This window comes from Chelonia mydas, chromosome 7 (genome assembly GCF_015237465.2).
Source record: "Chelonia mydas isolate rCheMyd1 chromosome 7, rCheMyd1.pri.v2, whole genome shotgun sequence".
Classification (NCBI taxonomy): domain Eukaryota; kingdom Metazoa; phylum Chordata; order Testudines; family Cheloniidae; genus Chelonia; species Chelonia mydas.
In genome coordinates this window covers 31,482,739-31,504,693 of record NC_057853.1, presented here as the reverse complement: position 1 = coordinate 31,504,693, position 21,955 = coordinate 31,482,739, and the positions used below count along the sequence as shown (strand labels likewise).

At 48.4% G+C, this 21,955-nt stretch overlaps 1 protein-coding gene and 1 long non-coding RNA gene across 3 annotated transcripts in view; one reads left to right on the top strand and one right to left on the bottom strand.

The window, feature by feature from the left end:
• LOC122466487 overlaps positions 1 to 12,373 on the top strand; it is a 34,539-nt gene extending 22,166 nt beyond the window's left edge. The window contains exons 3-4 of the long non-coding RNA XR_006292022.1: positions 1,476 to 1,545; positions 11,321 to 12,373. This is a non-coding gene — a long non-coding RNA (uncharacterized LOC122466487). The remainder of the gene's footprint in view (positions 1 to 1,475; positions 1,546 to 11,320) is intronic.
• The window catches only part of LOC102935638 (sororin-B), a 33,859-nt gene continuing 19,076 nt past the window's right edge, over positions 7,173 to 21,955 (bottom strand). For both annotated transcript variants that reach the window (XM_043550484.1, XM_037904075.2), the window contains 5 exons: positions 16,866 to 16,928; positions 8,750 to 8,788; positions 8,317 to 8,355; positions 7,543 to 8,031; positions 7,173 to 7,346 (listed from right to left, as the gene is read on the bottom strand). In XM_043550484.1, coding sequence (XP_043406419.1) covers positions 7,266 to 7,346; positions 7,543 to 8,031; positions 8,317 to 8,355; positions 8,750 to 8,788; positions 16,866 to 16,928 — 711 coding nt within the window. In that variant the 3' untranslated portion in view covers positions 7,173 to 7,265. The remainder of the gene's footprint in view (positions 7,347 to 7,542; positions 8,032 to 8,316; positions 8,356 to 8,749; positions 8,789 to 16,865; positions 16,929 to 21,955) is intronic.

Below are 21,955 nucleotides of genomic sequence, written 5' to 3'. Positions count from 1 at the left end.
TCTAGCCGCCAGCCTGGACTCAGTTTGCTTTACTTTGTTTCCTCTGCAGAGCCGCCAGGGCTAACTAACCCCCAGCCCTAATCCCGCATCCCGGCCCAGTGCTGGCCACCCGAAGGGCGGCTGGTTCCCTCCTCATCCCAGGTCGCTGCTCCCGACCCCGTGCCAGCGCTGCCCGTCACTCTTGGGGCTCGGCCTGGGGGGGGCTCCCCATGCCCACGATCCATCTCCGCCAGTCTCCTGCTCCTGGGGTTGGCGTGGGGGCAGCTGTGTGCCCACACCTGCCTCCCATTGCGCTGACACTGCTGGGCACACACACTTTGCGACACACACAGCGCAGCACGGTGGCAGCAGCTGGCAGGAGTGGGGCATGCAGCCACCACCACGCCAACCCTCATGGGCAGGAGGGGATCCGAGGCTACCGAGCCCGTGAGGGTCGGGTTGTTTTTATACCTGCCCTGAGGCTGACACCGGCAGTCAGGTCCCATCGGGTTGCAAAGCTCTGACACGCACACCCTTAATGCTGGCCTGCTGTTACAATCCTGTGTGTCTTAATTACCCACTCACCCACTATTCCGCAAGTAACAGGAGGAGGCGGCAGTGCTGCCTAGTGGATAGCGCACTGGAGCGAGGATTCAGGACACCTGGTTCTGATCTCAGTTCTGCCACTGTCTTGCTGGGTGAGCTTGAGGAAGCCACGTCCCTGCTCAGTGCCTCAGTTTCCCCATCTGTAAAATGAGGGTAGCGATGCTGACTTCCTGGGGTAAACGGCTTTGAGCGCTACAGACTGCAAGTGCTGTGTAAGAGTCAGGTATTGGTGTGCGGATGGGGCAAACTGAAGGGTATTGGGCAGTCCGTTTTAAAGCAAAAACATTCACAGAATGGGGCCTTGGCAGGCACTGGTGTTTCCGCTGTTGCTCTGTTGTCAGACTGAAGCTGGAGCGGAGTGTCGTGTGCGAGCTGCTGCGAGTCTGGGCAGTGCCAGGTGTAGGGGGGGCCCCAACCTTGGGTCTGGTACCCTGGATAATGATTGTGATGTCACTAAACCAGAGGCTGCTTCCCTGGTGGCGCCCCTAGAAGCACAGGGTTCTATCCCAGGGTGCAAAGCGCTGCTGCTGGGCTGGATGCATTCTGGGGGCTGGGGGGTAGCAGAGCTGTGGGATTTGGGGGTGAGGGGATGTCAAGCTCCCAGGTTCTTTGGTTCCCCATCGTGGTACTGGCTGAGCACCTCACACATCTCTTATATTGTATCTGCCCAGTCCCCCCAGTGCCATTATCCCCACGTTAGGGGTGGGGAAATGGGGGCCCAGAGAGGCCAACTGACCTGCCCAACGTCACCCAGGTAGTCTGTGACAGGGCAGGGAATTAACCCCAGGCCCAAACAGGTGCCCTAGCCCCTGAGCCATCCTTCCCTCCCATGACCCCTCCTGCAGCAGGGATGCTGTGACACTGTGTAACCACACACCTTTAACTCCTAGGCAAACCTGGAGTCCTCTTCTCCCGGACGCCACAGATGCTCTTGGAAAGTCCTGTGGATCATGTGATCAGGTAACTAACTATGATGGGCCTCATCCTCAGTTATGCCACCCTGAAGTTCGACGGCTCTGGGGTGCAGATGGGCTCCTGGGGATTCCCCCCTTCAAAGGGGGAGGGGCTTTCCCAAGGGGTGTAGAACTGGTGTAAGGGGAGTGCACTGTGCTCTGGCTACTCTATCCCACTGCGGGCCATGGGAAGGCTGCTCCAGTTCATGTCGAGGAGGGCAAAGATTAAGGCCCTGTCTACACTCAAACCAAATCCATCCCCTCCCAGTTAAGCTGACCTCACCCCCTGGCATAGACATGGACGTAACTACCGCTTCTCTGGGAGGCAGATTAACTGAGAGACCCTCCTGTCGCTGCAGCAAATGTCTACACCGAAGCGCTACGGCTCGGCCATTGTAGCGTGTCAAGTGTAGGCAAGCCCCTAAAGCCACCTTCTCCCTGTCCCAACTGCAGGGACAGTGCAACTGAGAAATCGGTTTTAAAGAGTGGGGAGACAGTAACTGGGCCTCAGGACACCTGGGTTCTGTTCCCACCTCTACCATTGACCTGCTGTGTGATGACTAGAGCCAGTCATTTTATCGCTTGCTGCCTCAGTTTCCCCTCCTACCCTGTGTCTGTTTAGACTGTGAGCTCTTCAAGTCAGGGACTGTGGGTCTGTGCAGCACCCAGCATGATGGGGGCCCCGAGCTCTGTTCAGCTCCTAGGAGCTACCAGAATACAAATAATAAATGTGCTCTCATGACAGAGTTATGTTATCTGAGGCCATTCCCTAGCTTTTAACTCTGCAGCCTTCATGCAAGGGGCGGTCTGGTATTGCCTTGGCTGGTTGGTCGTTTCAAAGAAAAAAGTTTTCCCAGATCCTGGAATTATTTGGCTCAACAGCCCTGAACTAGCGTGTGCAGTGTGACAGACGGGCACTGAGGCAGGCACTGCCCACTCCATGAGGTGGGGGGAACCTCCTGCATTGGCGTAGGCTGCACACTGTGCAAGGGACGTCTCCCAGTGTGCCAAGATGCAGCCACATCTGGGCTGGGGCATAGGGACTGTTTGACAGCAATGGTGCACAAGAGTCCAGAGCAGGAAGGCAGCTGGCATGGTGTGACGTGAGGGGCTGTCTCTGCCTTGTGCTGTGCAGAGGTTAATACGCTGATCACTCTGGCCTGCCCTAGGGCCCTGGTGAAAATAACATCATGAGGGAGACAGTCATAGTTTGGAGAGCAGCCCTGGTGTGGGGGTGGGGTGGGGGTGGGTCAGACCCACTGAGGTGAGTGACAACCCCTCCCGCACACACCTTGTTTCTCCTGTTAGCCAGATCCTTCTCCAGGCCTGCTGCGCCTCCTGCGTCAGTTACAGCCCCCCAGCTCAGCGATCTGTGCTCCTCGCTAGCTGGGGCTGTTTATAACAGGGATCCCTCGCTCTGGTATCCGCTCTGGGGTGGGTTTATTGAGCTAGAGGGGTGAGTTTACAGCCCCAAACAAAGCATCTCATGAGTCTGATCTGGGATGAGTGTTGGAATAAATAAGGACTCTGCGCACACACACCCCTGTGATCCCCAGTCCCTTGCACTCACACTCCCTGCAACCCACTTGGTCCCTCTCCCACCTGTAGATGAACTAGGCCCAAGGACTCGGCTGCCATTTCCACCAGGAGGGGACCAGCCTGGATTCCTCCCCAAAACTTTTCGGGCACAAGCTAGACGTGGATTCCGCCTTCGTTGCCAGAGTGCAGCGTTCAGTGCCCCCGCCCCCACCCGATCGATATCATGTGATCCCGCTGCCCCCAGCAAAGATACAGCAAGGTTAGAGTCAGCCCCCATTGGCTTCCTGGGCAGGGATCGATGGGGCATGGATTTAATCAGCTCTTAAACAAGCAGTTGGGGAATATAGCTGTGGGGGGGGCAGTGACAGTGAGTTGGTAGCAGCAGCCTCCCCCCAAACTCCTCACCACTGATAGCCCCCCATTCCCCTCTGCGCTGCAAGAACTTTCATGCCATCAGTCCATCTCCCCCCGCCCCCCCCCGGAAGTTTTTGTTGGGTGATGTGATCGTGCTGCTTTGCACACGGGGGGAGGTGGGCTGTGGCTTCTGGCCCTGTGGGGACCTAGGGGCTGGGCAAGGGAAATCTCAGCTGGGGGTGTGGGAGTGCCGGCGTTGCAACTCATGTTGTGCCATGGCCTCACCCGTATGCTGAAGCGTCAGTGATGCCTGCTTCACCCATGTCACTCTGACGCAGAGTCCGGCCTCCCCTCCTGTGCTGGGGGCAAGTGGGATCGACAGGCCTCATGCTGCTACCAGTGGCAGGGATCCAGTCCCCCAGCTTTCCATAGCACCAGGGCCTCGTGCTGCCCGGGGCTTTCCATGGGGCAGTGTTCAGCGGCGTGGCTGCGGCCAGGAGCAGCACAGCGGGGTGGGGGCACACGTGTGGCTGTACTGAGCCCGGGGGTGAAAAAGCAGCATGGCAGGGAGGCTGGGCAGGAATAGCTGCGGGGCTGTGAGGCTCCCTGCGCGGCTGGAGAAAGACAAAGGGGGGTGGGAATCAGCCAGGCTCCCTGCAGCCACCCCCCGTGATCAGGTGGGGAGCTGGACGCTGAGATTTCAGGGGTGGACAGAGCTGGTGGCGGCGCATACAGGATCGGGCCCCTCTCTGCACCCCAGACGCTCCCTGTGCAAGGTACCCGGTGTAACAGCAGCCCCTGGGCGGGGCGGGGCAATGCTCCCGGTAGAGCAGCCCCAGCCCCAGCCCCCTCTCTGCTGCCACCTGGTGGCTTCCCGTAAGCAGCCGAACCAACCGCCTCGGCGGCGGGAGGAAAATACTGGCACAAGCGTTTCCGGGCACGACTACGTCTTCCGCGCATGTGCCTTAAAACAGGGCGTGGCTAGTCGCCTGTTGGTCCTGGGTGTAGCCAATGGGGAGGCAGGAGCTGCGTACAAACCCGGAAGTGGGCTCCGGGCGCGTGGGCAGCCTCCGGAAGAAAGGAGGCGGGTGAGCCGCGGGCGGGTCTGGGCGCGCTGGGCCCGCCTCCGCGGCCTTCGCTGTTCCCTCCCTGCCCCGCCTCGGCTCGGGGGTGGGGCGGGGCGGAGGCTGGCGCCGCGGCCGATGTCGCTGATTGGCCCCCCAGGGCCCCGCCCCGGAGGAGGCTGCAGCGCGCGGTGGCAGCTGCGGGGCGCCTCCTGCTGGGCGGCCTGGCCCTGGGCAAGGGGGTGCGCGGCAGCAGCGTTCCGGGGAGACCAGCTTTCTGGGAGTGGGGCGTCGCCAAGGCTCACAAAGAGCTGAGATAAAAAAGCTGCCCTGCCTTTCAAATAAGCCCAAGCCGTGGCAGAGGGAGGGAGGGAAGTAGGGGCGTTTATACGAATGCCATAATTTTTGCACTGTTAATTGCCTTAATGGGGTACAGTGGGCCCCTACCGGTACTGCAGGGAGTGCCAGGGGAGGGGGAGAGAGGCAGGACTTGCATCCCACCCCTGACAGCAGCAGGTTACAATACACAGGTTACATTCATTACTTGAGATATGCAAGATGCACAGAGTTCCACATAGTACAGTGATTCTCATTGAGAATTATGTTTTCCAATGAGCAGGTAGCACTTGCCCCCTTCTATCCAACTGCAAGGAGGCCACTCCACCATTAATCTCTAGCTGCCTTACTGAGTCCGTGACTGTACTCAAGTATTAATAGGTGAAAAACAAAACAAAAAAAAACCAATTGAAATTTATTAAATATTTTGGGTGTTTTTTTTTACATTTTCAATATTGATTTCTATTACAACACAAATATAAAGTGCACAGTGCTCACTTTATATTATTATTCTTGATTACAAATATTTGCACTGTAAAAACGATAAATGTGTGAGGTGAATTGAAAAATACTAAGGACTGAAGTGCAATCTCTTTATGGTGAAAAGAAAAGGAGTACTTGTGGCACCTTAGAGACTAACCAGTTTATTTGAGCATGAGCTTTCGTGAGCTACAGCTCACTTCATTGGATGCATAGATGAAGTGAGCTGTAGCTCACGAAAGCTCATGCTCAAATAAACTGGTTAGTCTCTAAGGTGCCACAAGTACTCCTTTTCTTTTTACGAATACAGACTAACACGGCTGTTACTCTGAAACCTGTCTTTATGGTGAAAGTGTAACTTACAAATGCAGATTTTTTTTCAAGTTACATAACTGCACTCAAAAACAAAACGCTGTAAAACTGTAGAGCCTACAAGTCCACTCAGTCCTACTTCTTGTTCAGCCAATCGCTGAAACAAGTTTGTTTACATTGATGGGAGATACTGCTGCCTGCGTGCGTATGCCCCTTCATGCTTCAGCCACCATTCCAGAGTACATGCTTCCATGCTGATGATGCTCGTTAAAAAAAAAAGTGTCCATTAAATTTGTGACTGTAGTCCTTGGCGGGGGGGAGAATTGTATGTCTCCTGCTCTGTTTTACCCATTACTCGCATTCTGCCATGTATTTCATGTTATAGCAGTCTTGGATGATGACCCAGCACATGTTCATTTTAAGAACACTTTCACAGCAGATTTGACAAAATGCAAAGAAGGAACCAATGTGAAATTTCTAAAAATAGCTACAGCACTCGACCCAAGGTTTAAGAATCTGAAGTGCCATCCAAAATCTGAGAGGGAAGAGGTGTGGAGCATGCTTTCAGAAGTCTTAAAAGAGCAACACTCTGATGTGGAAACTACAGAACCCAAACCACTAAAAAAGAAAATCAACCTTCTGCTGGTGGCATCTGACTCAGATGATGAAAATGAATATGTGTCAGTCTGCTCTGCTTTGGATCGTTATCAAGCAGAAGCCATCATCAGCATAGATGCATGTCCTCTGGAATGGAGGTTCAAGCATGAAGGGACAGATAAATCTTTAGCGCATCTGGCACATAACTATCTTGCGACACTGGCTACAACAGTGCCATGCAATCGCCTGTTCTCACTTTCAGGTGACATTGTAAACAAGAAGCAGGCAGCATTATCTCCTGCAAATTGTAACCAACCTTGTTTGTCTGAGTGACTGGCTGACCAAGAAGTAGCACTGAGTGGACTTGTAGGCTCCAAAATTTCACATTGTGTAGGAGGGGAATTGAAAAATAATTTTTTTTTGTTTTTTACAATGCAAATATTTGTAATAAATATAAAGTGAACACTGTACACTTTGTATTCTGTGTTGTAATTGAAATTAATATATTTGAAAATGTAGTAAACGTCCAAAAATAAATTTTATTCTATTGTTAACAGTGCGATTAATTGCACTATTACTAGTGATTAATTGCTTGACAGCCCTAAAATTTATTAAAGATTTTTAGATGTTTTTCTACATTTTTGTAACCAGCAGCATTATCGTCTTTGCTTAGCTGAAGGACAGAGTGGACTTGTAGACTCTAAAGTTTTACACCGTTTTATTTTTGAATGCAGTTATTTTTGTACATAATTCTACTTTAGTAATTTCAATACACTTTGAATTGTGTTGTAACTGAAATCAATATATTTGAAAATGTAGAAAACAGCCAGAAATAGTGAAATACAGGGTATTCTATTATTGTTTAATAGAGCGATTAATTTTTTTAATTGCTTGACAGCCCTAGTAAGCAATACATACCAGAATCTATAGAGCAGACTTCTAAAGAGAGACAGACAGACAGAACCACTTTATTAATTTTTAGAGTGAAAAAACAACACGTCAGCTCTATGTACAAAAGAATAATGCAGGTTACTGGGGAGAGGCTTCATTCCACAAGAAGATCAAACTGCTCTGCTTCTTCAAACTGTGCATTCATCTGAGCAGCCCACTCATCCAGTTCAGATTTCTAGATCAGAGGAAGTAAAAAACAACAGAAAAACTGTAATTATAACAAGCACAAGCTGATTGATACAGAGTAGCTAACAGAATGCAGGGGTCCCTGCCCCAAAGATCTCCCCATCCCTCAACTAGAGCACTTGAGTGATACCAGAATTCCCAATCTCATTCCCTTGAGGTCTCCCATCCAAGCGGGCAGTACTCACGTCTATCTGGGGGATCCTCCTTTTCTTCCGTTTCTCTTTGGGAAAGGAGATGCCAGGAATGTTTGTGTCCCATTCCTTAGTGGAGCCCAAGGCACTGGGCTCCACTGGAGTCTCCTGGGCAGGGGAAACCTTACCCACTGGAGACACATCTGCCAGTGCATCAGGCACTAGGAACTTCTCAAAGCCAAAGAGCGAGCACTTCTTCTGCAGGCCACGGGCAAATGTGGGTGTTGACATGTCCAAGCTGGGTGAGGCATCCAGACGGCTGTAGGATCGGCGCACTTTCTTAGACATCAGAACATCCCTCTCATCCTGGGGAGGAGAGTCGCATACATTGATGCTAACTGTAGACAGGGCAGCCTTCTCCACCAGGCCTGAGGCATTGGCAGGGAGAGATGATGCTAAGACTGGATTAGCATCAGTGCTTCCACATCCTTTGGCCTCGCTGCTTTCCACTGGGAAGTTCTCCTTTCCTGCCTTCTGGGAGATCTGCAAGGAAAGGAGATGGAGTTTATCCCTTCTTCTCCCTCACCAATACAGCTAATCTGTGGAACTCCCAGCCACCCCCCACTCCTCACTGGCGGGGCCAATGGACACTTCAGTCTCAGGGCTGTCTAAAGGAAGTAGCTCAGCCCATATTTACTTTAAGTTAAAGCAGGTCTGTAAAAGTTCAAGGTCTGCCAAGTCTGAGGCTAGCGCCCTAAGTCACTGGGACCATCCTTCCCCTGATATCCAATATACTAGCAGAACCCAAAGGAGAACATAGACACTTACCCTGGGGCTGCGCCGTGGAGTCAAAGCAGTACCAGTCATCTTGGAGGAACAAATGAATTACAATTAGTGTGTAGCCAAAGGGCTGTGGGAGGACAAGGGGAAGGACATACAGAGCATGGACACTCTTATGGTGTGTTTAGAAATACCAGACTCAATGCTACTTGTTAGGACACTCATAAAAATCAGACCATTTCCCAAACATCAGATGTCTCAGTTCAGAACTTGACACTCTTATCCCTCAGAAGGGGGTGTCTGGGATGAGAGATGTGCTCAGCAACACATAGGGAATGTAGCTCGACAGGCTGTCAGGTACATAATTATGCCATATCACCACAGTGGGGCTTTTCATTTTACTCCACACCAACTTAAGGAATCAAGGATTAATCATTGAAACAAACATTTCAAGGTTACAATAGAGGTTACAATAACTTACGCATGCGGTTTGTTCTGCTTCAGTTAAAGCAACAGCAGGCTGGAAGGCAAAAGGGAAATTAATGCAACTTACATCAGCCAAACAAGTCACATCAGCCACAAAAATGCCTTACAGTGGGATACAAACTAAACTGACTGAGCTCTTTATCAAAAAGATGGAGGAGTTACTTACCTGGTATAGTAAATTGAATTCTTTGAGATGTCTCCCTAGGGGTGCTCCATGCTTCCACTCCAGAGACCCTTGTGCCCAGATATGAGGGTATATAAGGAGGGGCAGACCTGACACTACTCCAGTTCCTTCTCAACCACGAAAGTCCCAAGAAAGAGACTCTGAGGCCAAGGGGAAGGAGAGCAGGTAGTGGATCACCCACAGGAGGAGACATCTCGAAGTGAGGCCCCAGTGCGAGGAAGTGGATTCAGTTCTGCTCAAAGGACAGCACCACCAAAGGCTGTATCAATCCTGGAATAGGGCACAAGAGTGTAATGCTTGTAAAATGTGTGCGGCAAAGACCAGGTGGCGGCTTTGCAGATGTCTGAGATGGGTCAATTTTTGAGAATGGCTACAGAGGTAGATTGAGCCCTGGTGGTACAAGCAATAACTTTTGGAGTGTAGGATGAACCCCTGAAAACTCACAGAATGATAGAACACAACCTGCAAATCGCATGGACAGTTTTTTGGGTGGAGATTGGATGTCCCTCCATTTGTTCTGCAACAGAGATGAAGAGTCCAGGGGAAACCTGAAAAGGGCCTAGTCCTGTTGAGGTAAAAGGCAAGAAGTAAAGTGAGGTCTCGTGGCAGAGTTAATTCCTTGATAGGTGGGAAGATGTTGAATAGGCCTTTGATAAATCTTACAGTGGTGGGGTGGGGCAAAGACTGAGAACCCTTCTCTGGGAAGGTGAGAAGCTGTGAGGGCAGCTAGGTAAACTTTGATGGAGCTCAGCAATAAGTCTGTGGTTTTTAAATTCAGCAGGTAATCGAGATTGTGAGCTAAAGAGCATTTTGGTTGTAAAGAGCATTTGGGCTGCAGAAAAGCGCTCACACCTGTATGCAATGTGATAGGCACCAGTACCATAGTTTTATGGCTTTGGTGCACAAGGACTGGGATCTTGCTCCTCCATGCTGATTGATGTAATACACTGCTGCGCTGTTGTCCTTGATGTATAGTAGGAAGTGATGGCAAGTGTAACTGACTGTTCTGAGCTCCAATATGTTGATATGGAGGGTGGTCCTTTTGCCCTGAACTGTGAGGTTTTGGGAGCGTACACCCCAACATGTGACAGAGTCATCTGTGGTGATGATCGTTGAAGGGTGCTGTACAAACAGAACTCCCATGAGTCCTTCCATGAGTTCAGAGAATCAAGACCCTTCCGAGGTACGGACGGCCACTTGGATAGGTTGTGTCTGTAGGGGGTGTTGATGGTTCTCAACCATGCTTGAAGACACCGAAAATGGGAGTTGTGAACATACAGGCTGCCCCATGGTCCAGAAGTTTAGGAAATCCTCGTAGTGGTTAGTGGACTCTGTTGGATTATTGAAACAAGGTTGGAGACAGGGGTGAAATCTGTCCGTGGACAAGTATGCTCTGGTGGAAGGAGTCCAGAGTGGCCCAGATTAAGTCTATATGTTGTGTGGGTGTTGGGGTAAACGTCTCCATGTAGCGGTGGAGACCCAGCAAGTGAAACAGAGACAGGGTCTTCCTGGTTGCACTCTGTGCTTTGAGAAGGGAGCGGCCTTTCAGGAGCTAGTCAGCTAGGCAGGAAAAGATGATGATGCCTATCCGGCGAAGATAGGCTGCCGTGGCTGACAGAACTTTGATAAAGACCCTTGGGGGGCAGCGGGGGATGGTGGAGAGGCCGAAGAGTAGGATGCAATGCTGGCAGTGGTTCTTGCCTACCACAAAACATAGGAATTGTTTGTGCAAGGGATGAATGCCACCATGAAAATAAGGTAGAGGGAAACAAACCAAACTAATCTCCCAGATTCAGAAAGGGAATTGTTGCTCGGGTCATCATACTGAACTGTTGGGAGCAGATGAAGATGTTTAAAGTCCTGAGGTCTAGAATTGGTCCCCTCCACCCACCTACCCACCCACCCCCATTTTTCTTCAGGACGAGGAAGTACTGAGACTAGAGCCCTTTCCCAATGAAGGCCAGTGGGACAGGTTAGATCATCCCCAAAACTAGGAGGGACTGTACCTCTTGCCTTATGAGGTCTTTGTGGAGGGAGGTAAAGGGGTCCCTGAAGAGGGACAGGGAGTGGGAAAGAGCTCAACTGGATGGAATAGATTATGGAAATTACTTCTAGGATCCATCTGTCCAAGATGATGAGCTCCCAGGAAGGTAGGAAATGGAGGGGAATGGATGCAACATAGGATCTGGAGTGGGAAGTAGTTTGTGACCCTCACCCAATTGGTCACAATGGATATTTTGAAGTCATTGCTGGTTGGGACGTTGCTGATGGAGAAGGCCCTTTCTTAGGGAATTTGTGCTTCTTCCAGGGAGGTCTCCTGGTAGTGGACTGGGCGAGATCGTTGAGCCACCTGTGACCTGCTGTATTTTCTTTTCATTGCAGGTGTACATAATGATGCCCAGAGATTTTAGTGTCGCCCGGGAGCCCTTGAGAGAATGGAGGGACCCATCTGTGGCATCACTAAACAAATTGAGGTCACTAACAAAGAAAAGGAAGGTCCTTTACAGTATTTTGTACCTCCTGGAGATGGCTGGAAGACTGTAGCTAGGAAGCTGGGCCTATGACTCCTGCTGTAGTCAGGGAACTTACAGCTGTGTCAGTAGCATCTAGCGAGGCTCGGTGAGATGCCTTAGCAACTGTCAGACCTTCTGCAAAGAGGACCTGAAATTGTTCTCTGTGCTTCTGAGGCAAGTGTTCATTAAATGTTGAAATTTTTAAATAGACAGTCAAGTCATATTTAGCCACCAAGACTTGATAATTGGCCACTCTGAACTGCCAGAAGGCTGAGGAGTGCTTCTTAGGGTCCAGAAGCTCCAGTCCTTTTTAGATCCTTATCAGTCGTTGTGGAACAGAACTGATGTTGCCTGGTCTGTTTGTTAGCAGCCTCCACCACCAGAGAATTGGGAATCAGGTGGGAGAAAAAAAACACTCAGTTCTGCGGGGAGGAGGATGTAATGCTTTTTGTCAGCTTGTTTCCACATAAGTGGGACAGTGGCTTCAGTTTGCCACACCATCCATGCTGAAGTAATGATGATCCTGATGTGACCTCTTTTGGGATGGGACCCTTTAGAAAGGGTCACCTAAGGATTCCGGTAAGCCCACTGTGGTGGGACTCCAAGGTTGTCCTTGCCATGGTAACTGGGTGTACTTCCTGCTATGAGCTCCTTCTTCAGTGTGAATCTCAAAGGAGGGAAAGGTGGAGAAACCATATACAGACACTTTTGAGTCAGATGAGGCGTCATCCTCTGTATCCATTGGGGGGTGGTCAGTGGTGTGGGTACTGGTGGTCAGGGCAATACTAGGCCCTGGGAAGAGACCTGAACTTGTGTCAGTACTATGGTTAGAAAGGGAGGCTGGTGAGGTGGTGCCGGAGAATGTTATCACGGTACCAGCTGAAAATATTTCTCGGAGCCCTCAAAGATTGCACAGGGAAAGTGTCGGTACCAGAGAGTGAGTCACCATTGAAGAAATGGACAGAGGGTAAGTAACTGTGGGGAGTATCTCTCAGTACCTCTTAATAACAGTGATTTGGGCTCTTTGAGGATTCATAGGTCCTCATAACATAGGAGCCTGGATGGTACTGGGGTCTGCAGATGTGGTTCCTCAGGAGTAAGAACACTGGGCGGTACCAGAGACTGCACCAAAATAGGTACAGTACACTTTTTGCTTCTGGCTATGGAAGATGGTACCGATGAGGACTTTGCCTTGGTTCAGGCTTTTGGAGGCACTGAGTCAGGTGGCAATGCTGGTGCTGCTGTAGATGGCCTCTCAGTATGTGACGTGGTCGGCATAGTTGGTAACAAGGTTGCGGTACTGGAGGGAATAGGAGCCTCAGCAGTACCCGTACTGGGACATGAGGTCTCCTGAGACACAGACTGAGGAGGTGACTTTCCCCTTTCCTTGTCTGGCAAATGGGGTCTTCTCTTCTTGGAGGACCTGGGGAGTACCCCAAAGTGTCCAGGGTCTTTGCTTACCACTGAGGCGAAGGTGGTGGGTGGAACTGAGGTATGGGGAGTGACTCGCCCCCCACAGGTCTCAGAGAGCACTCCATAAGTAGGAGTTTGTCTGTACTCCCTCAATTATTTAGATCTGCTTTTAAATCCTAAACAGATTTCACATGTAAAGGGAACGTGGGTTTCTCCCAAGCAGTGGAAGCAGCTTGATTGTCTGTCGCTGTGGGGGAAGGACCTGTAGCAGGTCTGGCAAGATTCAAAGCCCAATGTCTTGGGCATAATCCACAGCCAAGGCCATGGATGAGGCCCAGGGGAAAAAAAACTTGAGGGCCCAAAAATGGGCAAAATGCGGCGAGTGGACACCCCTCAAACCACAAGCTGGAGCAAATAGAATAAAAATAAATAACTAAGAAAAAAACTAAAAGGAAAATGGTATAAGAAAGTGAGGTGCAGCGAGACACGTAGTTCAGCTACCAGACACTGTGATGCTCCATCGCAAGCCACAGATGGAGGAGAAGGAACTGGAGTGGCAGCAGGTCCATCTCCCCCATATACTCTTGTAATGGGCATGAAGGTGTCTGGGGTGCGGACCCACGGCCACTGTTGACAAAAATCTCCAGTGAAGAGCGCACGGGCGTGTACATATCCGGACATAGAGCACCTACAGGGATGCTTCTTGAAGAAGAACAAGAGGTGACTCAATTACGACATATAAATAGCTTCACCAGGAAAAAAATCCCAGGTACTACAGGGTTCTTTAGCAGCCTAGAGGAGAAAGGCAGAATAAGAACCAATGGCTGGAAGTTAAAGCCAGACAAAATCCAATTAGAAATGAGCCACCCCCCTCCCCTTATTCTTTTTTCAAATAGAAGGTGATTAACTGGAACAAACTCTGAAGGGAAGTGGTGGATTCTCCATCCCTTGATGTCTTTTCTGGAAGATGCTTTAGTCAAACAAGTTATTGGGCTCAATGCAGTGGTAACTGGGTGAAATTCTCTGGCCTGCATAATGATCTAGGTGATCTAATGGCCCCTCTGGCTTTAAGATCTATAAAGTGGGCTACATAGATTTGAAAATAGCTTTCAAAATCCACAGCCACGTTATCCCAGTTTTCCGAATTCCTGATTTTTCATGTATTATAACAGTTGAGAATCTCTTTTTGGGATGTGGCAGTCAGAATAGGAATATTTTAAGTCTAAACTGGTGCTCACACAGTAGCTGTGCCATTAATAACTTCTCCAGACAAGTAGCAGTACAATATACACTAAGAAATGTAGTGTTGGAAGGGATCTGTCATCTAGTCCATCCACCAGCGCTGAGACAGGACCTAGTAAACCAAGTAAACATTCCTGAGAGGTGCTTGCCTAACCTGTTTGTAAAAACCTCCAATGACAAGGGTTCCACAACCTCCCTGGGTAACTTATTCCATTACTTAACTGGCCTTAGGGTTAGCAAATTTTTCTTAGTATCTAACCTGAATCTCCTTTGCTGCACATTAAGCTGATTACTTCTTGTCCTGCTTTCAGTGGACGTGGAGAACAATTGATCACTGGCCTCTTTATAACAGCCCTTAATATATTTGAATATTGCTGTCAGGTCCCCCTCAGTCTTTTCTCAAGACTAAACATGCCCCGGTTTTTAGCCTTTCCTCATAGGTCAGGTTTTATCATTTTTGTTCTTCTCCACTGAACTCTCTCCAATGTGTCCACATCCTTTTTAAAGTGTGGCAGCCAGAACTGGACACAATATTCCATCTAAGACCTCACCACTGCCAAGCAGAGTAAGCCAATTACCTCCCAAACACGCCTGTTGATACACCCCAGAATGATACAGTATTAGCCTCTTTTGCAAGTGCACTACACTATTGGCTTATATTGAATTTGTGATCTACTAGAACCCCCAGATCCTTTTCTGTAGTACTGTACTACCACCTAACAAGTTATTCCCCATTTTATATTTGTGCATTTGATTTTTTTCCTTGCTAAGTGTAGTACTTTGCTCTGAAATCAACAAGATGAAATTCAGTAAAGACAACTGCAACTTATCAGGGCCATTTTGAACTCTAATCCTGTCCTCCAGAGTGCTCTCCCTCCTAGTTTGGTGTCATGCACAAATTTTATAAGCATACTCTCCACTCCATTATCTGAGTCATTAGTAAAGTATGGAATAGTACCTGACCCAGGAGAGATCCCTGCAGGACCCCATTAGATATCCCCTCCCAGTTTGACAGCAAACTATTTGTGACTACTCTTTGAGAACAAAAACTGGACACAATCTTTCAACCAGTTTTGCACCCAACTTATCCTAATTTCAGATTTCCCTCATTTGTTTATGAGAACGTCACATGGGACTGTATCAAAAGTCTTATTAAAGTCCAAACATATCACGTCTGTTGCTTCGCCCCTATCCACTAGGCCCATTATCTTGTCAAAGGATATTCGTTTGGTTTGGCATGATTTGTTCTAGACAAATCCAGGTTTGGCTGTTACCTACCTACAATAAATATCTGCTGAGGTGCACTAGTCCCTAAAGAGTGTACAAGTCTCTACCAGGAGACTATTTCAGTTGGACTTGCTGGGCTCAGCTCACAATGTAAAGCAGAAGTGCTGGAGCCCAGACCCTCAGTCTAGGAGGCAGCATGGCCTATCCTGAAGAAACGAGTGGGACTCCTTGGGGATCTGCCACGCTAATGGGGGGCTTTCCAAGATACTGTTTTAAAGCTGAGGTGTAGCTGTGGATCCATGGCAGAACCTACCTACCAGTTCCGAGTTTGCTGAAGTCTGCTTTTTTAAGTCCATACATTAAATGAATAAAGATGGAATTCATTCCAAGTCAGATACAAACATGTCAGCTTCATAATGGGTGGGGGTGGGTGTTGTCTAATGGTCAGAGCAGTGGACTGGAAATCAGGCTTTCTGGGTTCTCTTTTCCGTTCTGGAAGGGAGTGTGTCTAACAAGTACAGAAAAAGGGCTGGGGGCCTGGACTCCTGGATTTCTATCCAAGCTCTGGGAGAAGAACAGTGATTAGCAGGTTAGAGCAGTGGAATCTGGAAGCCAGGACTCCTGGATCCTACTCACAGCCTTGCATGATCCTGCCCAAGTCCTTTAAGTACTCTTTCCTATAACATATGATACAGAAAACCAGCTGCAGAGCCAGAACTAATAGTCGGTGTCCTGCCACCCAGCCCACTCTGCTCTAAATGCTAGATAGCACTCCTTTCCAGAGCTGGAAAGAGAAACAGAATGAGATTTGCCTTTCCTTTCTCAATGGGCTGTGTTGGAATTATTAATATTGATATGGGAAACCATCAAACACTAATTTTAATTTAATTTAAACACTAATTGATATGGGAAACCACCAAACACTAAATTCCTTTATTAAATCCCAAGGCCAAATTATATTTATACAGTTGCTCTAAACGTGCCTAAAAAGTCTAGCTAGTAAGCAATGTACTCCATCCAAACAGTAACAAAACATTTATGAACTTTTGATCAAGATACTTATAAATGAGCTAAACCCGGGGGATGCTTAGACCAATATTGGTCAGTTCCAGCGTGGTCAGGCAGGTATTAGCAATGAACCCTTTAAAAGTTTACTTTTTATACCCTTTATCAAACAAGCAATGTCATTGCCAATTACTGACTTCAGCTAAAAATCAGTGTGAAACTATTTACCCTTTTTCCAAGTCTTAATCCAGATAAGATTTACAGCCTCCTTTCTTCCCAAAGCCTTTTCTTTCTTATCTTCTCTCCCCACCTCCTCCCTTGCTTACTAGCAGAACGGTGGGAAGGTTTGGGCGTGTTTCTTTTAAGACAGATTTTCTTTATCTTGTTACTGCAGCTCTTTATTTTATTAGTTTTACTTTTGAAACCATACAACCTTGGCTGGTTTGGAGTTGGGGAGTATAATCAAAACAGATTTCAGTTCGCGTGCGTACACAAACAACAGCTACAGGAAGGTTTGACTCACAGACCTGCTGTTTTCGGGGCATGATCTTTTTCACCATGATCAATCGCTTCACCACTGGAGCTGGAAGCTGCATAAATAGGATAAAAGAGACAAGACTTATTATTTGTTTCTTGCACTGTAGTAGAGCCTAGGACCTGGTCCTGGGGCAGGACCCCATTGCGATAGGTGATGTACAAACACAGAACTAAAAGATGGCCCTGCTCCCCAAAGCTTCCAGTCCAAGCATAAGACAAAAGAGACAGATGTGCTCAAGGAAAGAAAGGTCAGACTGGAACACAATCATCTTTGACGACCCACAGCTGTAGCCCATTGAGCTAGCTTTAGCATTTTATTTTACTTAACAGTAACGCAAGAAACGTACAGGCCTGTATCCTGTAAGACATTAGCTTACCCAGTTACCATAATAAGGCTTTGAGTCCCATGAACTTTGTTATAGATAAATGGCCTGACAGTGACCCTGAGGCTTGGGGAACTGGGAATAGTGTGCTTAAAGCAGAAAGTTCGTACAACAGAATACCAGGTAATCACAGGAACACTGAACTGATACTAGGTTTGGATATTTTAGGATAAAATGTTGGCAAATGCTTAACTGCAAACTGGCCTTGGCAATAAATTGATGTATTTGACAATTAGTTGAAACCATGACTATACTAATTTATAGGATAAGGACACCCCAACATAATTAGGGTGAAGAAGTTAGATATGGACAAGGGAGGCTGGGCATGTGTGTGAATATTCATGACAGCCCCCAGGTCCTATAACAGGCCAGACCTCCGTGTAACAGGGGATCTGGACCATCAGACTTCTTTGGCATGCCAGAGACAGAGCAGGACCGTTACGCCAGCTTCCCAAGGAAGGGTGTGAGTATATATGCAAGGAATGGTACAAAAGATAACAAAGTTGAGATGGTCCCTCTACCTCTCCTCAGGGTCCAGGTCGCAGAAGCTCTTAAGCAGCTGTCCTGGTAATCAGCCTGTTACCCAGGGACCCCTTGATGCCAACTGGCTGAGGGCATGGGGCAAAGGGGTATAGGCTTTTTACAGGGATTCCCTGGGTCAAGTAGCTGCATAATAGTTCACAGCAAAGGGTGGCATATGAGGTCTCTACTGAAAGCCAGTAGCCCACTAGCCATCATAATCATTACAAAACGTATGAACAGATTTTGAAGAAGTTATGTATCTACACTGAAAATTATGCTATGAAGGTCTTGGAGTCAAGGCAGGTCACCAGAAGGTGACATACCTTGACAATGTTCCTTTCAGGTAGGAGATAACACCCACCTATCTCCCTGTCTAGCCATTTGTATACTTTGTTTGCCTATTTGCATACTGAGCCAAGTACACACTGAAACATTGTGAAACTTACAAGAGAGGAAATCTCTGCATGGTGTAACAGAGAGCAAGGGGGATGTCCTGTTTATGAATAAACACGAAGGATTTTTCTGGGATATCGGAGGGCATGTCTACACTTGCCATTTAAAGTGGAAAAAGTCCCTTTTTTGCACAAAAACCATGGGAGCGTCTACACTTGCCAATGACTTTTTGCAGCAAAACTCAGAAGTTTCACTCAAAAAGTAAACCACCTCCACGAGAAGCATACAGCTCTTACCGGTGATGCTTTTGCAGTGATGTGCAAGTGAAGACATGTTCTTCCTGTTTACAGAGCTTTAACCTCCGGAGCATATCCCACAGTGCCTAGGTGACCACTCTGGCCAGCAGCTCTGCTGCTCTGACACCAGGTAAACAGACATCCACCCTCTTCCTGTAAAGCCCAGGGAACTTTAAAACTCCCCTTCCTGATTTCTTGGCAAGTGCTCACTTATCTGGCCAAGTGAAATGCCTGCTCCACAAAGCAAACGACCCCTGCTTGGAGCAATGCTGAGCTACTCGAGCTGATCGGCGTTTGGGGAGAGGAGGCTGTGCAAGGACCCAGGATGCCCTGCGATCAACCCCCACCCCTTCCCATAAGGCCCATCGTTAAACTGGAGAGAGCTGCACTGTGGGATATCTTCCCTCAAGCGCTGCTCTCATCAGTGATGGAAGTGCTGCTCATGTAACCACTCTCTGACGCCCGTGGAAGTAAGTGAGAACACAAACCAGTGCTTTTCTTTCACCGGTTCCCTGTCACCGGTGAAACTGACGGTGCAAAATCTCTGCAAGTGTAGACATACCCTTAGGGTGCAAAGGAACACCCTGAACCCTTCATCTAGCACTGGGGTTCTCAACCTTTTTCTTTCTGAGGCCCCCCCCACATGCTAAAAAAAATTCCACAGCCCACCTGTGCCGCAACAGCTGCTTTTCTGCACAGCCAGTAGATTAAAAGCAGGGGCTGGCGTTAGGGGGTAGCAAGCAGGGCAATTGCCCAGGGCCCCACGCCACAGGGGCCCTGTGAAGTTAAGTTGTTCTGACTTCGGCTTGCGGCCCTCGGCAGAGCTCGGGCTTCAGCTTTTTGCCCTTGGCCCCAGCAAGTCTAAAGCCGGCCCTGCTCTCTGGTTTATTTTGGCAGACCCCCCTGAAACCTGCTCGTGGCCCCCAGACTCCTGGTTGAGAACCACTGATCTATCAGGCAGACTGACAGCAGGCTGTCTTATGAAAGGAGGGTCACAGCCAGCCTGGCTGAAAAGCTCTGCAAGGATTTTGGGTGAGCAATACTGTACCAGTCATGACAGTATCTTGTTAATTAAGTCTAGGCTTTGGAATGTGTGTTATGATTTTATTTTATATGTCACCATTTGTTTCCAATACTTGTACTTGCTACTATGGTTTGTTAAATAAACTTATACTTGATCTCATTATAAACCTATCTCAGTGCTGTGTATTAAGCAGAGCGGGGATCCTCAGGAGGATTTGGTAAGCCGGGCTGTACTGCTTCTTTGGAAGCAGCAAATCTGTGAATACTGCGAGTGTCCAGGGGAGCAGGAGCTGGTGACTCCAGGGAGACACTCAGAGGGCTTGAGTGTGCCAATAGCTAGCCTGCAGAGTAACAGCAGGGTCTGCGAGGTCCAGAGGGGAGGGCTTGTGTTGTCCATGGCCAGTAGAGTAGTGATCCCGAGCAGGCACAGACAAGGCTTCCTCACACAAAGGGCAGGTGGTTGTGAGGTACCTCACAACCCTGGGAACCCCCTCATAGCATCCTAATGGTGTAATCAGCACACTCTACACCCTGTTTGCTGATTAACCAAGGATCATGCGCCAAGCATTCACATACCAGATAGTATATATACACTGAGAGAGTCAAAAGTGAGAGGCTTAGAAACAGGTAAAGAAAAAGGTTATGGTGTGTTGTTTTCCATTGCTTTATTTTGGGTAAGGGAAATAGAACATGAAGGACAGGTTGAGTAAGCCAGAGACATGCCAAACATACCAAATCACAGTTGGAAAAACTGTACAGATCATGGCTTGGAGGCTTTAGGGAAAATAGTAGAGGGGATAAAAATTTCTGTTCATGCAATATGATAAGCATCATGGAGAACTGATTCATCCATCGAAATTACGTGAAGTTGAGTGGGAGGTGCAGGCTTAGGAAACCAGCCTGGCACAGGTTCCAGAGGGGCAGCCCTCCAGTTAGAACTGGCCAAGAGGGAGATCATAAACTGGAAGCAACAGAGAAAGCCAAAAAGAGGAAAGCAGAGGAGCGAAAGCAAGTCACAGAAGTTAAAGGAAGGGAGAAGGAAAGGCCCCACAAGCTTAAAAAGCTGGAATTACACAAACAGAACCCTCAGCCCACAAGTAATCCTCCCTAGGGATCACCCAGCTGGGGGAAACTGCCTGAGTCACAGTGGGAGAGAGTCCATTGAAGAATATGACCACCTTTGAAAGGATAGGCAGGATGCACCAAATCCCTGCTGAACAGACTTGGCCGTCTTACCTCCCAAATTGACTGGCAAAGCCTTACACATATTTAATCCAGTCATTCTCAACCTGCAGCATGTGGGCCACTTGTGGCCCAATGAGCACACAGCTGCAGCCCATGTGACATCCTCAGGCCATACAGGGAGTATATAGTGTGGATGCCGCCCACATAACACAGAGAGCTGCATGTGTGACCCACAGTGGTAAATAGGTTCAGAACAACTGGTTTAATTATATGAATGTAAATAATGCTATGTTGTATGATTGGTTTAAGGGGTCGATGTTAGAAAGCTTTCAATTTACCCCATAGATATATCACCTAAAGTGTAGAAACCTAACAACTGGATAACAGGAAATATGGTCATAAAATGGGAGATTATTGGAGAAAATGGATGAAAAGTAAAAGGGGAGAAAATGATCACCGGTTGGTAGATCGGTTTGCTCAGGTGCGGTTCTTTGGGGTCTGCTCTGATGAAGTGGGGGCAGAGGTGTGGGAAATTTCCCCAGCAACTGCGGAAGAGGCAGCCAGTGCTGCTGACTTATACCTGCAAGCGAGACCATTCCTAGAGCACAAGGCCCAAAAGGAAGGACAAAAGCCTGGGGTAAAAGGGAGACCCTTGTTTGTTCCTGGGAAGAATGAAGAAGGGGAGGGGAATAAGCACACGAAAGTCCCTAATTATCAGATCCCAGCCTGAGGGAACAGCCCAAAGTATTTTCTCTGATGTGGGTCCCTAGAACACAGGCACAAACAATGGGGAGTCCAAATACAATGCCTGATCTATCCAAGTTAACGCAGCTACCCTCAGTTCAGAGCCTTCAGTGATGCCAAAGGGGGTTCTAGTTAAATTTTGTGCAGTCTGACCTTCTGGAGGTAGATAAAGAGTGTATTAGGGAGGCCAAGGTAAATGGCCAAATGTGCCGGAGAGGAGAGACATAATCACATACCTCCTCTACTCAGGAGGTACGTCATTAAGGAGGTGGATATGCTCCCAGGAAAGAGGTAAAACTCCTGGTCTTGGGGCAGTTTAGAACCATGGTGTCTTTAGCTCCCATTGAATTAGAGTGGGAAGGCTTAAGGGGAATTTTGAACGTAGGAGTTTTTAAGAATTTACTGGCTAATGTATTGGTGGGAAATGACAGGATATCACTGGCCAAGGCTATTAGTATTCTGTCCCAAAGGTAAATTCTTGGGGGGAGGGGGTGGGGGGGAACCTAACCTCCAGAACACAGCAATATGTCTAAA